General features: G+C 45.2%; 1 protein-coding gene across 7 annotated transcripts in view; it reads right to left on the reverse strand.

Moving 5' to 3' along the window:
- The window catches only part of CRACR2B (calcium release activated channel regulator 2B), a 46,234-nt gene that overhangs the window by 16,254 nt on the left and 13,268 nt on the right, over positions 1 to 16,712 (reverse strand). For 3 of the 7 annotated variants that reach the window (XM_072929810.1, XM_072929809.1, XM_072929811.1), the window contains 7 exons: positions 10,571 to 10,826; positions 9,032 to 9,143; positions 6,354 to 6,528; positions 4,161 to 4,307; positions 3,774 to 3,864; positions 3,556 to 3,648; positions 466 to 653 (listed from right to left, as the gene is read on the reverse strand). In XM_072929810.1, the coding sequence (XP_072785911.1) occupies positions 466 to 653; positions 3,556 to 3,648; positions 3,774 to 3,864; positions 4,161 to 4,307; positions 6,354 to 6,528; positions 9,032 to 9,143; positions 10,571 to 10,783 (1,019 nt within the window). In that variant the 5' untranslated portion in view covers positions 10,784 to 10,826. Of the gene's footprint in view, positions 1 to 465; positions 654 to 3,555; positions 3,649 to 3,773; positions 3,865 to 4,160; positions 4,308 to 6,353; positions 6,529 to 9,031; positions 9,144 to 10,570; positions 16,703 to 16,712 lie in introns of those variants that run through there. The other 4 variants (XM_072929812.1, XM_072929813.1, XM_072929808.1 and 1 more) reach the window with 4 other exon arrangements.

Genomic DNA, 16,712 nt, shown 5'->3' on the forward strand with positions numbered 1-16,712 from the left:
ACTCATCCTCTCCATTTCCTCAGCTGCTGGAAATGGGAAGGATGCTCACTGCCATCTGGATCTGAAACCTCTCAATGTTTTATATAGGTATTACTAGATTTGACTCAGAAATGGGAACAGAATTGATTAGAAGAGGATCTTTAATGAGAACATTATAGAGGGGATGGTGACCTGGAAAATACATAAAGAACCCTCCTTTAGACTGAGGAACATCTGTATTTTTGTACTGATTTTCTAGAACATATTAATTTCCCACAAAAGATAGGCAAGAGTTAGCAATATCACTCTCTATTTAGGCCCGTAAGACTATTGGGATGTTTCTTCTCTTCCTCAAAACTGACAGGCAATCTTCTAATGAGGCCAAGGCTCCTAACTATGGATACTTATTCTTTATCTGCTTGCCCACCTTTCCTTCTCTGTCCATGTCTTTGCCCTAACACCTCCTCTTTGCTGTTTTTTTCTCACCTGTCCTTCTGCTCTTGCTCAATCTGAGCCTCTTTCTGGAGCTTCTGTAATTGCCCCCTCACTGCCTCTAGCTCCCATTTGCTTTTCTCCAGCTCTTCCAGCAGGTTTTCATTCAGGTGCCGGAGCCTTTCGTTCTGCACGCGCGTCTCCAGCTGCTCCGAGTTCAGTGACTGTAGCTGATGTTCCAGCTGCAGTGGGAGAGGAGGAGGAGGAGGGGTTAAACACAGAGGAAGGGCTGTATTTTGTGCTACAGTCACAACAGTAAAAACAAGCTGAAAAAGCAGATGTAAACAATTAGGCCAAAAACCCCAAAGTTTACAGAGCCACCAGTGGCATCAAGAAGGTGAACTGGAAGGAATTCTCTCTCATGTCAGCACTGGGGAACCAAGCAATGCAATTAGGCACAGCTGAGGAAGTGCTTCAGGCAGCAGGAGCAGCCTGATGCTGTCAGGCATTGTAGGACTCAGAGTGCAAACGGGGGTCAAAGGAGGACTGGAAAAATTTGGGTGGAAGCAGGGCTGTGTCTGTCGGGACTTATTAAGCAGAGTTGTTGAAGTGCATCCTCTAGTTCAGGGGCTTCCTGTGCCCATGGCAGCTGAAAGGAGGATATATTGAGGTGCTATGGGCATTTCACACTATACCTGGAAAGTGAACTGATTGAGTGGCCTGCTAGAGACAGGATCTTGGGCTAGAGATGTAATTTAAATGCCACCAGGGCAGAGCTGCACTCTAGGCAGCACAAGCCCCCAGCACAACCAACAAGCCTGACTTGGGAAGTTCAAAGCCTGCTGCCATGTACTCAGCCAGTGACTGAATTCCTTACAAATGGCTGGCATAGTCTGGGAAAGAGACAGGCAGATGTAGCAGCCAAAGCTGCCCATCTCAGATGACAAGGAGGACATTCCAAGAGGGATGACAGCGACACTGCAGTATCCAGGCAGCCACACCAGCTAACCAGGGCCCTCTGCTGAAGCTGCTGCTACACAGAAACTCCAGTACCCATCTGAGAACTTACAGCCCAAAATAAAAGCATGCAATCCATGTTTATAACTAGAGAGAAACACCAGGAATCAGGTCTGATCCAGGGTAGCAGGTGGCAGTCAGCCTCCACATTTACACCTTCAGCTTGCCTTTTCTCTCAGCCTACTTTTTCCCCCTCTCAAAAGAAAAATAAAGCAGCACACCATGGCAGAAGATAAAATTCTTTTTTTCTTGCTACCCTTCTCTCTGCCAGCACACATGTACAGCTGTCAAGAGCAGGAATGAACAGATCTGACATTTCCTAGGTTCCTTGAAACACAAGCCTCACCTCTCCCCACTGAGGCTAGAAGGGCAAGCCACATCCAGCTTTGCCTGGAGTCCTCCAGTCCTGTGGACACTGGGGAATATTTCAGCAAGACTACATGTGCTGAGCAGTGGAGTTTAGACTGAAAACCAGCAACCACTGGTTATAGCCTTCAGATCTTTCAATAAGCCAAGAATTCAGCTTTATATAAAGCACACCTGCCCCTCCCTAAAAAGCCTCCTTCATGCTCAACTATCCCGTTTATGTGGTCTGTCCTTGGAAACGATGCTGTGGAATAGCACCATCACAGTACTGGTCTTAGGCCACAAGAGGGACCCGATTATCCACACAGCTCAGTACAAGCCTCAGTTAAGGGCACCAGAACTGACTACTTGAGTAAGTGTCCATGCAGCCCAAGTGTTCTGCTCTGACCCCCAGCAAGAGCAGATGCTACCTAGGAAGAGCATGCCTGAGCTCCTAACTATGGTCTGTTCCCCTCATATACCCCTGCTATCTATGGTCCCTGAACTAGGGCTACTAGAGGCCACATCTCTGACTAGTCTCCCTTTCAACGAATACTTACAAGCCAATTTGTTTGTCCAATTCATTTTTGAACTGCTGATATTGCCTGCCTCTTGGCACCAAAAGTCCAGCACTGATCTTTATATAAAGAAGTGTGTTCTTCTAAATCAAATTCATACTAGTCTCATTGAGTGTCCCTCACCTTTGCTGTTGCAGGACTTGGGGAATAACAGATTTGTGCTGACCTTATCTGTTACTTTTCTGAGTTCATAAAGCTCACCTGTATCTTCCCTCAGTCTCCTTCTCTCCAAAACCTAAAATATAGACTTTCCTCGTTTCTCTTCCTAAGGCAATTCTGCCATTTTCTTAATATTAGCACTCTGTACCTTCATACTTGAGAAGGACACAGTGGAGTTAGAGGAGATCAGAACTGCACACACTGAGGCACATCAAAGATGTGGGCAGCAGGAAAACCACATCCTCTATCTTATTCTCAATATCCTTCCTGATGACACCTCAGTTGTGCAGGCTTTTCCAGCTGCTGGACAATGAGCTGATGATTTCAGAGATGTGCTGTTTCATCTTCATCACAGCTGGGTATCCAAGTGGAATACCCTCAGTCTCCAGCATCTTGCAGGTACCTGCCATGACTTGTTTCTGTGGGGGGTCACATCTCAGTTCTTGAGACACCAAGGAAAAAGACATCTAGAATGGACCATCCCATACAAATGTCCATGCCAGGGACGGAAGGCTAAAGGGAAGCTTGTGCTTTGATCTTTTGTGTGAGTGATTAATCAGAATGTCATCAAGTGCCCAAATGCAAGTACATAGTATGTACCTCTCCAAGTGTCACAGAACTGTTCACTCTGGGTCATTTTGGAGTAGCCAGAATACAAAAGCTAGAGAAATTTGTCTCTTTTATGTCCATATACATCTTCCTTACACACCACAAAAAGCTTCAAACTCACAGCTTTCAAAATTTTACCCCATCTTCCTGGCCAGCATTGTAAAATTGATAGGAAGATTGCGCCAAGAGAACAGAAAGCAGATAAGAAAATGTATGAACATAATATTCACAGAACAGCATTAGAGCTGAAAATGAACCAGTTATTTGACAAACCATCACAACACCTTCAGAGACAGGAGAGGACTTCACTAGCTAGAGCCAAATTATCTAGTGCCAAACCCTCAGCAGCTGAACACCATTTTCCATCAGAAAACACCTGAAAAGAAAGACAGCAAAGGGAGGTGTGCTTTGTTAGAAAGGATTTGGATCCTATTACCTTCTTCTGGCGGTAGAGGATTTTCTCCAGCTCCTGCTCTTTGTTGTGCAGTTCCTTCTGGAGCAGGTTACTCCTGTCGTGCCTTAGCGCTTCCTGCAGAGATAAAGACACACAGCTGTGCACAACACCCAGCACAGAGCTGTTCCTTGGCCAGACAAGCCACTACGTCTACTTCAGAACAAAGGAAGTTTGCCTTCAAGCAGAGAGAGATAAAGTACCTGGCAGACCAGCCTCTCCCTTTCTGCTTTGATCTGTTGCTCCATTTCTTCATAAAGGCACCTGACTTCTCGATCATGATCCGACTCCTTCCTACAAAACACAGGTGAACACAGGTCAGGAGAGAAAAAGAGTACAGAAAGGAAAGAGGAGGGTGGAAACAGATTCCTGCTAATAGCTGTGTGGCACTGAGTGGGATTTTAACCAGACTGATTGTTATGGGTGAGCACTGCTGCAGAGAAAACCCATGGGAACAGATCAAGATAGAGTCATTTTATTATAGCAAGAAATATCTTTTTTACTGGAGCATCCTGTCTCTCCTTGCATCTGAGGCAGGATCCAAGCATCAGCTGGCTCCTGGCAGCAAATGACCATGATGTTTTCCTTACCTCTTCAATGCTTGTTCCATAGACTCCTTCTCATGATTCACCTCCTTTATGTATGATGAAACACGCAACAGAAACTCTTCAAAATTCGATAAGAGCTCTGGACGCTCCTTTCGTAGGCGAGCCCAGAGCTCCCGAATCTCATGTGGGCTGGAGCAAATATACAGGAGAGAAGGAAAGCAAGAGTTACTGTGTCATCTTATGGACTGTTATTCCAGCTCCAATAGGCACTCAGGACAGACTGCCATTTTCCTGTGATGATCTCTCTTACACCATTTCAGCAGAGAATGATATATTTTCCAAGTATTCATTAATAAGACATTTGGTGTCTACATCAGACTTGGAGAAATGAATATTCAGCAAATTTGCTGTGTATTATGGTCAAACTGTTATAGCATAGGAAGTTTAGCACACATCACTGGTGTTTTTCTTAGACTGTACTGGTGGCTGCTACAGTCCTCATTTTTTTTACAGGTTTGGAAACCGAGGCACAAAAAAGATGCAAATTTGCTCAAGTGTCACATCAGGATAACAATGGAGGAGGTCCTGGAAAACCAAATATGTCTTCTTCTGAACCTGCAATAATGATTACACTGTTTTGACATTTAATTCATTGCAAATTGAACACAGCACTTCCAAACTTCATTCCCAGTGCCTTGTAAGCCTGCAGCCATCACTTCATCTTTCTTTTTAGGAAGAGCTTTTCTAATTTTTTTTTTTTTTACTCATGACACACTTCAGAAAAACTGCCTTGAAAGATACAGAATAATGTACCTATAGTCACTATCCAAACAGTTTTTTTCTTTGCCTATGTATTTGTCTCCCTTAGTATTCTTTGGGGAAACACACAAGCAAAACAAACCAACCAAAAAGTTTTTTATTTCCTCTGCCAGTTCCGCATGACAGCCTTATTTTTCTGTCCCAAGTTTAAAAAGTTATAGCACTTCATCAGATCTTAGTATTTTAAATAAAATAACATACTGAGTCCTGTTAGGAAATTAATCTATTTCTTTCTAGAGAAAGCAGTGAAATTTTTTCAGATTCCTGCTCTCACCCCAATTAGCTTCTGTTTGATATTAGTGCTTTACAACATCTGGTTTGGCACAAAGATGTGACATGCAGTAGCTACGAAACTCGTTACATAAAACTGCCAGCAAGTGGTCAAAATAAAACACAAGAAAATTCCACTTTGGATTTCTGCTTCTCAAAGCAGAGTTATAAACAGTAGAGACTGTTTTCCCACAACAGTGGGAACATATGGCCTTTCACAGTGTCATCCTGTTGTTTGAAGCCTAACAGCTTTCCAGAATTTTCTCCAGACAGAAGTTGTTTATCACTAAAACATGCAGGTGCTTTGCATCACAATGAAAATAAGGAAGAGTCTGTTTTGTGACAGATGTGCCTCTAAAAGCAGCAAACTCCATCCCTTTCAGCTTCTGTCTCCAATCCTGTCCACCTCCTTCCTTAACCTGGACTGCTTCTTGCAAAATGGCAACACAGCTGGAGGACAAAGCCTGAAAAGAAGGACAGCCACAGATGCAGTTGGGCACTCAAGGCCCTGCAGATGTGCATCAGTAAGAACCAGTTATGCATAATGCCTCATGTTGAAAAGCCTAAAAAAATGACACTGGGGCCTGCAGACTCTACTGGGGCTACATGCAAGGGCATTAGTACCAATCTCCAAGGCTCACAGGAGCAGCCCTTTGCCCAGTTTAGCCTTTCACACTCTTCAAGATCAGCACAGTCCCAAGCAGCTCCTTGAGCACAGATCCTTCACAGAAACTCTTAGAACTGGTTGTCTGAAAATATGTGAACAGTCACACACCGTTTTGGAACAGAAAGCACACTCATGCTCCTTACCTCATCTAACCCTCACATGCTTCTTTTCATTTGCTGCCTGTGCTGGACTTGTATGCCACCAGCTGTTCCATTTTACAGCCATGTTATGAACTTGAATTTGGGAAACTGTGAAAAGCACTGAGCTAAAAGTAATTGGTACCTGATGAGACAACCCAGACCGCACTGCATTTGCTACCAAGCATATGAAAACCCAAGGCAGCAGTGCAGAGAGCCCAAGCAGTGCTTCAGAGAGCAAGCAGTTCAGTTCATCTCTTTGTTCTTTTCTGGTACTTTTATGTTTTGGTACTGCAAGATCAAAACAGGGTAGATGCAATGCCATATGACTCCCCTACTTACTCTTCAAACAACTGGGCTGCTCCAAGCTGCTCCATCATGGAACAGAATCGTTTCTCTTCATCATCATCATCTGCAGGGTCCAAGTCATCTGACCAGCCTGACTCGAAGGTCTCCTCGTGTCTGGAGTGATCCATTCTCCCAGCCCCTTGACACAATTCAATCCCTATTAACTTTCCTGGTGGAAGGTGAAGAGAAGAAGAATAAACAAAGTCAAATTGGATGTCATTGAACGAGCCGCTCTTTACATGGCAGCCTGACAGAGCTCCACGAGAAGCCTCGTGCATGCTGCTGGTGCAGGACACGGCTCCCGGTCAGTGAAGCGCCTCCGTTCCGATGTCCCGAGTGATGTCAGTGTCCGCTCCGCAGCGCTGGGACTGAAACTGGCGGCCAGCCAGCGCAGGCTGCCGGGGCTCCGCTCCCCTCGGAGTGCGGGGACCACCCCGCACGGCCCCGGGCCGCAGCACGGCAGGGAAGCCGCCTGCAGCTCCCGGCACTGCCGCACGGACTGCGCGCCCGGCCCCGAACTGCACCATGCTGCAGCTCCTCCGCTTAAAAACAGGAGAGGAGGGGCCCATCAGCCCTCCCTCCTCATTGTGCTACCGCCGTCCCGAGCCCAGCGCCGCGCAACAAGGACTGCCTCCTGCTAGGACCGTGTGGAGCAGAAGGAACTCGCCCTCTAAAAGCACCTCCTCCTGCCCCGTCCCACGTCCAGACGGCTTCCAGCCATCGGGATCTGTTCCGTGCCGAGAATGCCGCGAGAACCTCCTGCTATGCAAGGCATGTCACAAATACGGGTGCTGGGAACAAATCCTTCTCAAAGAAACAAACCAAGCAATCCTATGCAAAACACAGCCCCTCATTTGTATACAGAGGTCAGGCCTCCAGCAGGAGCTACTCTTTCTTTCCAAAATACATCTGCTTCATTCAAAAGGCAGAAATGACATCCCAACTACAAGACCAGGAGTCAAGGATGTTCACAGGGCACAGATGAGAACATGAAGCTACTCTAAGTGAAAAATATCCATTGTTATTATACCTCAAGGACTCAACTTTGCCTCTTCTTGCCTCCATCAATCCAGAATTTAGCTGCTTCTCTCCCACTCTATGGTAAAAAAAAAACTTGCAATGTGGAGATCCAGGCCCTATTTAGTTAAAAGCTGATGATCAGACAGTTAATTAAGGAGAATGGTTTAGATTACGCACTTTTGATGTCTGCTTTTGAGAAAGAATCATTATGTCTCATTATTTCTCTTTTACAGATGGGAAAATTGAGATGGAGATGGGAAAATTGAGGTAGAGAATGATCTGAAGATAGTTTTGATATCCTAAAAGGAGCAAGGAGCCCTCTCAAGAAGCAGATTTGATTGCAGCTTGAACTGCTTTCCCTCGATTTGCCCCTGCACACTCTATAAGAAATTCAGCCAGGCCAAACTCTTGAGTTAGGGGCAAAGTCTGAAGAAGATTTCAGTGATGCCAGACACAAAGAATAACTATAAAGAAAAGAAATGCAGAAATCAAGTGCTTTGCCTAGACTGGAGCAAGTGCTATGGAGCCAGGCTGCCAACACAGGGTGGTACCTGACACAAAGAGAAAACTTGCCTACCTCTCCCAGCAATGGCACTGAGGCAGATGCGCTCATGATGCCCATGGGAAAGATGCCTCATACAACAAGATTTGGGAGTAACCAAGTCATAACACAGAGGGCACTGTGAATGCCATTGTGCCCAAATGGTGCCCATTCACCTGTCCATATAGTGCTGGACTGGAAAGCCCCCACTCCTGACAGGACTCTTGTTTCTGCCAAACAAGTGGAACCAGACAAGAAGGACAGAGGCACAGGGCAGGAACAAGTGTAGTCAGCAGGCACTTAGTGGAATAAAACCATCCCTGTACAGGCTGGCTCAAGACACAGGTTACTGGGTTTATTTAAAGAAAATCTTTGCAACTTCTCCTCTCACAGTGGCTGTTTCTGACCATTCCAATTGCAGCATTAAAAAGCCCTCCCTCCCAAGTTGTGAGAAAGCCACGAGCAAACACAATCTGAGCAATCAGGACAGCAAAATTCAGGAGCTTCTTCCATCACTTCTGAAAAGTCTAAACTACCTATGTACACTGTTTTGACCTGATCCACTTAACACCTCTGCATGTCCAAGGAAGGCTCTGAGAGATGCAAATTTTCTGAGAGCTGACAAAGCAGATAAGCACCTGTGCTGCTGGGTGAGAACTGTGGTCAAGGATTAGCATTCTCCTAGTGTTTGGAAAAGAAAAGCAGTAAGAAGGCAACAAAGGCTTGTTTGCCAGTGTTCTAACCTACCATCAAGACAGCTACTAATGCCCTTGAACAGCACTGCTACCAGCTGGGGACAGTTGCCAAGAGGCTTATTTCCATGCAGATGAACAAGTTTCCAATCAGATATCCAGGCACAGTTTTCAGCATGTACCCTCTCCAGCAGGAGATGTTCTGTGCCTAGCTCTACCAGCTGTGGGAGAAGGCAGCACAAAGCCTCCAGGAGGGGGATACACACCCACCCTCTCCAATGATGCTCACATGAGCACCAGGCATTGTCCCACATAGCTGGTGCAGCTTCAGCAGAACCACTGCACTTTGTTTCTTATCAACAAAAAAAATCCTGTCACAGGTCAGCTTTTTCCTTCCTCTGCCTCTGTGCAGTCCTTACCTAGACCCATGCTGAACTCCACAGGTGTCAGGTATCCTTTATTATTCTGTTCCAAGCTGTCAAAAACAGTCTCCAGCTGCTCAGGGGTTAGGGGGAGTTCACTCTGGAGCCGCTGCAAAGACAAAAGAACGAACAAACTTGAGGCATAGCTCAAGTCTCCCTTGTGACTGTCCCTGCCATCCTCAGCTCTGGCCCACAGCAATGTGCCCTTCTAGTACTGCATCCTGCCCAGGCTGCAACAGTCTGCCAGTAGAGCTGAGTGATGACACAAGCACCTGTCTGGAGTCATTGATATGTTGATTTTTTTCCATTACTGGATGATTCAGTCAGGACTTCAGAGAGGGAATTTCAGGTTATTTTGTTTGGCGAAAGCTCAGCCTGCTTCCTCTCCCACTACAGAGGCACTGTCTCTAGCTCACTGCCTGCCTCCATCTGTTCCTGCTCAGAGGTGGCACTGCCAGCCTCCTGTGACCACTGCTGCTCCCAGGAGAGCTCGGGCACACCAGGTACCAGCTCCATCTCTTCGGCCAGGGAGGGAGGTCAGACTTGTGGGTATCTGGATTCAGTTCCAAGCTCTTGCAGATCCTAAAGGAAATGTTCAGTCCATAACAGTGAGTTAGCTTTCCTCTGTCACCTTCTGCCTGCTGGGATTGTTATCACTACTCCCATGGACAAGGAGCAAAACAATTCCCCTTCATAATGCACGTCCAGAGCACCTAGTGTGGAGGGGCACCCAAAGAAACAAATAACAAAGGGGTGTAGGCTAAAACCTCACAGTTGTCCATTAAGCATGCAGTTTTAGATAAAAACTTAATAAAAATTTATTAATATAACTATAAAAATTAAGCATCACACAACCCAAAGCAAAGTGAGTCAATATTTAAAGTGGCATGAATGTGTCATGTGTTATTTACAGATGTGGGGAGAGATGGGGCAGGAGAAAAACAACCCACATGTAACCTTCTGATAAACCTTTAAAACAAGTCACTAAGGACTACAGGGAATTTGTTAACAAGTGCTTTTGTAACAGAAAGCAGCAAAACACATAATTGTAGAGCAAAGTTATAGTTCAGTTCTAAGGTGAGATTTTGGATTAGACTTTAGATGTGATTGTATAACTTTGTTGTCTCAACTTTTTTTTGAGAGGTTGATGGATTGCTCATCGTGTAGGTTTTTTGGGCAGCTTGTTTTAGGTGGGTTTTTTTTTTTGTTTGAACAAATATTTTTTTTCCCCTCCAGATTACCCATCCACTGTGTGCTTGATGTTTATAAGAACGTTCATAACTTTTATTTTATGCATTCCTTAAAAATTTTGCAGTTCCACTTGTCCCAGGAATTACCTGGAGGTGTTAGGCCCTCCTGGGAGCTTTAGTTCCTAGCAGCTGTCTGTGCCAGAGTGTGGTTCTTAGAAATCTGAATAAGACAGAGACCACTGCACACCCACACTTGTCAAGAGTGGAGGTGTGCCACATTGTCCCCTGTTTTGCCGCCCACAACTTTACAGATCCTCCTAGGACAGACGAAGTTTTTTTCCCTCACCTGCATGTCCACCTTGGTGATAAAACCCTTCTCATCCTTGTCACACAGCTGGAAGAGCTCCCTTGCCTTCTCAAGCATCTCCACCTGCACATCTTCCAGTCTGCTCATTTGGCTGGGAGGAGAAACACGAGGAGCCATCCCATCCTCCTCACCCCCTTCCTCTTTTCCTTCCCAGCAGACGTATCCCAAGACCACTCCACTCTGGTTCTCCATCTTCTCAAATTCTTTTTCCCCTGGGCAGGGCCAAACACAAGAGCTGTGGGGCAGGAAACAGAGAAAACCCAGTCGAACATGACCCTCCACTTCCAACCCACGCATGATATAGTTAAATGCCTCGATGGTTGAAAGAACAACATTCAGCATTCATATCTGGACAAAATAACCTTTGAAGTCCCCTCCAACCCAACATACTCCATGGTTCTATGAACTGAGCAAAGTGGGGAAAGAAGTTTGTGTGAGAGACACACCACATCGAGGCACACACCACATGTAGGTAAACCCTGTACACAACATGTGTGTGCTAAGCCTTCCACACATGTGTAACCCTCCACCCTGCACCCAGCAAGGCAGCTCTGCTGCCATCTCTTCTCCTCTGCCTCAGACCCACAGTGCAGTCCAAGTTCTTTGCTGGTGAAAGTCAGTTGCCAAGGGAAGGTTTCAGTGGAGACAAGAGGGTGGGAAGGGAACATTAAAGCACACAGGTAAATCTGCATAGGAGCACAGTGATAGATCCACATCAGCTAAGATGCGGCTCAAATGCTGTGACCTGCTCCTCTCTGGTCTTGGTTCCTCTCACAGTAATGTGTACTTTTCCTTCTTATGTTGCTTTTCTGCACCACACCCTCAAGCACCAAACCTGCATTAAAATTGCAAAAACCCAGAGCAGGATGAGAGCAGATAGGAGGATGATCTGTGCAAGTGACAGAAGAAAGAGAAGAAGAATGTAAGAATGTCACTGCCAGCCCTCTCCCAGCCAGGCCTTCCACCTCTGACATTTTCTTTTTAACGCTTTCCAAATAGTAGCTCGATCCTTTTTTTTTTTTTTTTTTTTTTTTTTTAATGCTATTACAGTACATAGAAAGGTCAGACGATTCCTACACTGGGAAAAATTTAATAAGCTGGGCACTCCTGACCTCTTGCCTTCAAGCTTCTGTTTTGAGAACTCATGAGCTGCCAAACAGAATTTTAATCTGAAACATTCACCTTTATAGGAAGGAAACCACAAAACTATGGAGACATTTCAGAGGCCAAAGAAAATAGTTCCCATCACTTACAAGTACCTAAAGCAAAAAGGAAGGGGAGCACCCATTTAAGCTTAGCACTGTGACTGTAAAAATGCCTACAATGCATCCCTACACCAAGCCACCTTCTGACTTACTGATCTCATGGAATCAGACACCTTCTCCAGACAGCTTCTCTTCAGCAACACCGCCACATTTTTGAAGCCCTGTTGCACTGATTGCTTTAGATTTCTCCGGCTGCAGAACTGTTTTCTGCATTACAGGGCAGAAGTGAGCTGTGCAAGCAGGCTGAGAGCTGATTAAAACAGTGCTGGACAAAGAGGGCTTGAGGGTTGGGTTGCTTGCGTTTTTTTAACCTCCAAGAAATTAAAAGCCACGCACAGATGCCACGATAACAAACAAACTAATTCTGTTTGCACTCTTGGTACAATGGGAGGATAAAGAGCACGATGGCCAGGAAGAATGTCACATGCGAGAACGATACGAGACTGACACAAAAGGAGACGCAATTACGCCCCATGCTCTTTGACTCCGTTTATTACTGCTGGTCCCTGAGCCAGCGGGTGGTTCTGCTTCACAGAACAAGCAGAACGCTTCATTCCTCCTTTCAAATCGGTGTTTTTCCAGGGCACGTCTGTTCCAAACAAATATCTGCTCAAGTGACACTAAACTCTGCAGAAGACTATCTATAAATGGGTATTATTATATGTTTCTAGTCAAGTAAACATTCCTGGCAAGTAATGGACACAGAGCTGGACCCAGGCTTTGGGGAATACAGCAGAGGAAGGAAAGGGAGAAAGCATAAAAAATAAGGAGGCAGACCATGTCTTTCTCTTTTGCTCTTTCTCAAACAAACCTTCCTAGCAAACATTTTTTGTGTTGTGGAGCCAACACAGCAACATTTGGAGATTAAAGTTAGATTCTATACATCAGCTTGCTTGTGATGGCACACCTGTGTGTGTAAGTAGTAGAGAAGTCAGAAAGAACACCAGCTTACTTTTCATGGGCAAGTAAAAGGGGCAAAGCTGGCCTTGAAAGAAAAAACAAAAAGGACCCAAATATCTTATTTTTCCTAGATTTTACAGGTGATTATGGTGAGGAATAACATCCACACCGGTGAATGATAATTATTGGCTTCTACAGGCCACCTTCCTGAAGGTTTTTTCCAGACCCATTCCTTTTGCAAAGATACAGGCTCAGCACAAGCAGCACCGTGTTCTATACAGCAGCAGGGGTAGAAAGCAAAAGGGATTTCAAAGCAAGAGCCGTGACAGGATTGTAGAAAATAGCCAGAATAAGAAAAGGCACAAGTAAGCAAAGTTTTCTAAAACATCCCTTATCTGCCTAAGAGACACTGAGAATCCCAGAAATAAAGATGACCTTACTTTCTTATTATCAGCTTCATCAGGTCTAGAGCAGCCCACACAGTCTCCCCAGCTTTGCTGCAGCAAACAAAAGATGGTGCAAGGAGGATGTTCTGTTCTCTCTCAGAGACATTTTTTTGAAGCTGAAATTCAACCCATTACATCCCTACCTCTAGCATTTCCTCATTTTATCAAAAGCCCAGCTGCACTGTAGCTCCCAAACACTGGCTGAGTTAAAAGCCTCTTAATTGGAAGAGCTGACATGGGAGCCTGACATGGACAAAAGTCTGAAAGGATTTCGCTCATGTAAAAGACCAAGCCCATTAATTCAGTGGTCAGAGCAGGAAGTCTCTTGTCCAAGCTGCTTCAAGTGGCTTCAAGCCAGATGTGGCTTTTTCAATGGTGAGACAGCACTTGTAGAGAAACAATGAAGCAAATAAGAAAGAGCCCAGGAAGCAAAATACATTGCAGCTCTGATGGACTTCTCTCCCAGAAGCTGTGACTGAGAAATTCTTCCTCTCTGTCCCCGTTTGTAAGGGCACTGCATGGTGCAGGTGGGGCACAAAGCAGATCTCAGTCTAAATGCTGTCATACCTTCCCTAGTTACAGATCATCACTGCAAAGGACTGGGGCAGCAGCTTCATCAGCATGATGCACAGCATCACAGAAGGACCACTTTGAAAGAGACTGAGGTCATTGGAGTACCAGAACTGTGGACTGGTATATGAAAGTGAGGCAAGCAGAGCTGGCTTAGATGCAGAAAGATCAGCTTGGGAAGAACCATTTTTTTCCTAACACAAGGGGCAAAGGCAGAGAAGATATGTACAGGCAGCTAATGCTTTTTTGGTAAGGCAAACCTGCCAGGCTCTGCCAGAGAGATGAAGTCAAGCCACCTCCAGTGACAAAGCCAGTGGTTGCTACCAAAACTTCTTGTCAGGATTAGTTTTTCCAGGTCCCTTCTGGCAGGAAAAGGTCAGCACCAGCAATAATCAATTTCCACACCTAACCTGGAGCCAGGACAATCTCTGCATCTTGAGCTGCTGATTTCCATCATAAAAAGGTGTGCAATGGGTCACAGCAGAGTTGGTCTAGCCCAGGATCCTGCCCTCAACAGTGGCTTTGAATGGCTTGGTGAAGGAAGAGTTACAGCAGGGCAAGCAAAGAGAAGACTTCCCTGAAGACATCTGCCAACTAATAGCCACTGTCAGCCTGGGGCAGTTCCTGAGCCACAGTCCCTTCCTTATCTTCCAAGACACTTGTCCAGCCTCCCTTTGAAACTGTCTGAAAGCATTCACTATTGCCATGAACATGCTGATAGAAATGGGGTGCCTGCTGCAGCCAGTGGGTGCTGACAAAGCTTCGTGGGACTATTCCAGTTTTCTGGGTACACAGTTCAACCAGCATCAACCCCATGAGAGACGGAGTCCTAACTTCAAACAAGCACTTCACCTCTGGGAACTGTGTTGGAGACCAAAAACTCCTCTCCCAGGATCTGGAAGATATAATGGGAAGATGGGAGTGCCAGGGACCCAGATAGGGCTCCAATTGCCCTGGTCAGCAATGTTCTTCTTGAGCCCTGTCTTCCCCCACCCCACAGGTTTGGCTGCCTATGCTCAAGGTCAGCTCTGATACTGCACAGTCCAGGTTTGGGCAGTGTCCAACAGCTGAAAAACCTGATCCAGAGCTATGGATTATACCAGGTAACTCCTGCCTTAGTATGTGCTGGGGCTTAGCAAGCAAAAATTCACTTGCTCCTGCAAGACGACTTTCCCAGAGCCTGGAAAGCAAACACAGATCTTCTCAGACACAGCACAGAACAGGAAATTGCCTGTCATAAAGACAGCTCACACCAGCTCCTGTGTGAGCTACACTGAGGGAACTCAGACCAGTCTTACATGACTATTTTAACTACCTAAGGCATAAACTGAGGTTTGTCCTCTGCAAAGCTGTAGCAGAAAGTTAGCTGGCTCCCATGGGCTTGGCATTGTTTAGGAAAAATCATAATACTTGAATTTTAATCCTGACTCAGCTGGCCACGTGGCCGTGGCTAAGTCACGTCACCTGCCTATGCCTATAGACTGTCAGCTCCTCCAGTTTGCTTCCTGATGCTTGTGACAGCAGGCACTTTAAGATTCAATATCTGAAGACTGATTATTACACATGAAACTCAAGCATCCAAATAGTTTCAAAGCCTCAAAGCTGAAGAATGAAAAACTAGAACACAGAAACTGCAAATTTCAACAAACAGAAAGAACAGACACAAACTGCTTTTCCTGGAAAAAGTAGCACTACAAAGTCATAATTTCCAATTTACTGCATAAAAAAACTTCTCCTCTTGTAGGTATAAGCAGTGTTAAAGAGGTACAGGAAAGTCACGGATAAAATGCTATCAACAGCCAAGCCCTTATCTAGGTGACCCTGACCACCATGTGCACATGACAACTTTGGGGTGTTGGGGTTTTTTTGTTTTTTCCACAGCCTGATGAGAAGGAGGAAAGGAAAGTGAAGAGTGCAGCCAAATTTCCACAGCTGGTCCTTAGATGACCCTAGTCACTGCAATGCATTGTGCATGCACTGACTACACTGCATTCCTAGCAGTCCTCCCCAGTGCAAGACAATGAAGCAACAGTTAATGAAGGAAGGAAAAACTAAGCACAACTGGCTAAGTGGCTTACCCAGGATTACAGAATGAGGCCAGTGTTTGGGTCCTGTAGAGGGAACCTATAAGGGAAAGCTTTCCTGTACCACTGAATTTTTGGTGACAGAGTGGTAGAAGGGAAAAATCAAAGAAGAATCATTATAGGTGTACCACAAACTAAAGTGCTCAGATACTTGCTGAGAGATTTCCCAAAAGACATCCTCCTGTATCACCGCCTAAGACAATATTATTAGAAACAACAAAACCACCCCCATATTAAAGCTAAATATTTAAGCCATTCGTTTAAACAAACCAGAACACACACCCTTTCCTTTCTACTCCTGATGCAGAAAAATAAGTCTTACAGTTTCAAAGGAAGGAATTCACCAGGTGTTTAGGCACACACTGATCACACTCCTGGTGCTTATGCGGGACAAGACATGTTTGATCCCATACATGAGAAGATACTACACAGAGGAGATGAGGGGCTGGATAAGGGATCACTGCAGCAGAAGGCTGTTGCTCCAGCACATTACAAATACACAACAAAAGCAGGCCAAGATGTAGCAAAGCATTTGTTGCTTGGTCATGGAATGGAAGCATCACTCAGGAGCAGGTGAGCAACAGGTAAGTTTTACAAGAAAAGGGCAATAAAAACTTTATGGGTCCTTATACCATTTTATATTAAACATATGCCACTTGTTCTGTTCTACTTACCTTTTGCTCCCAAGGTTTTGAAAGCTAGCAATTGCTATAAAAAGTGCTCGTTGTAGATCACAGTCACACCTACAAATCCCAGATTTTACAGCACTGTGAGATTCAGTGATCAAATATAGGTATTTACAGTTATTGTCCTAGTTGCATGCAAAAAGCACATACGTATTGACAAAAATCCCAGC

The sequence above is a fragment of the Taeniopygia guttata genome, chromosome 5 (genome assembly GCF_048771995.1).
Source record: "Taeniopygia guttata chromosome 5, bTaeGut7.mat, whole genome shotgun sequence".
NCBI classification, from domain to species: Eukaryota; Metazoa; Chordata; class Aves; order Passeriformes; family Estrildidae; genus Taeniopygia; species Taeniopygia guttata.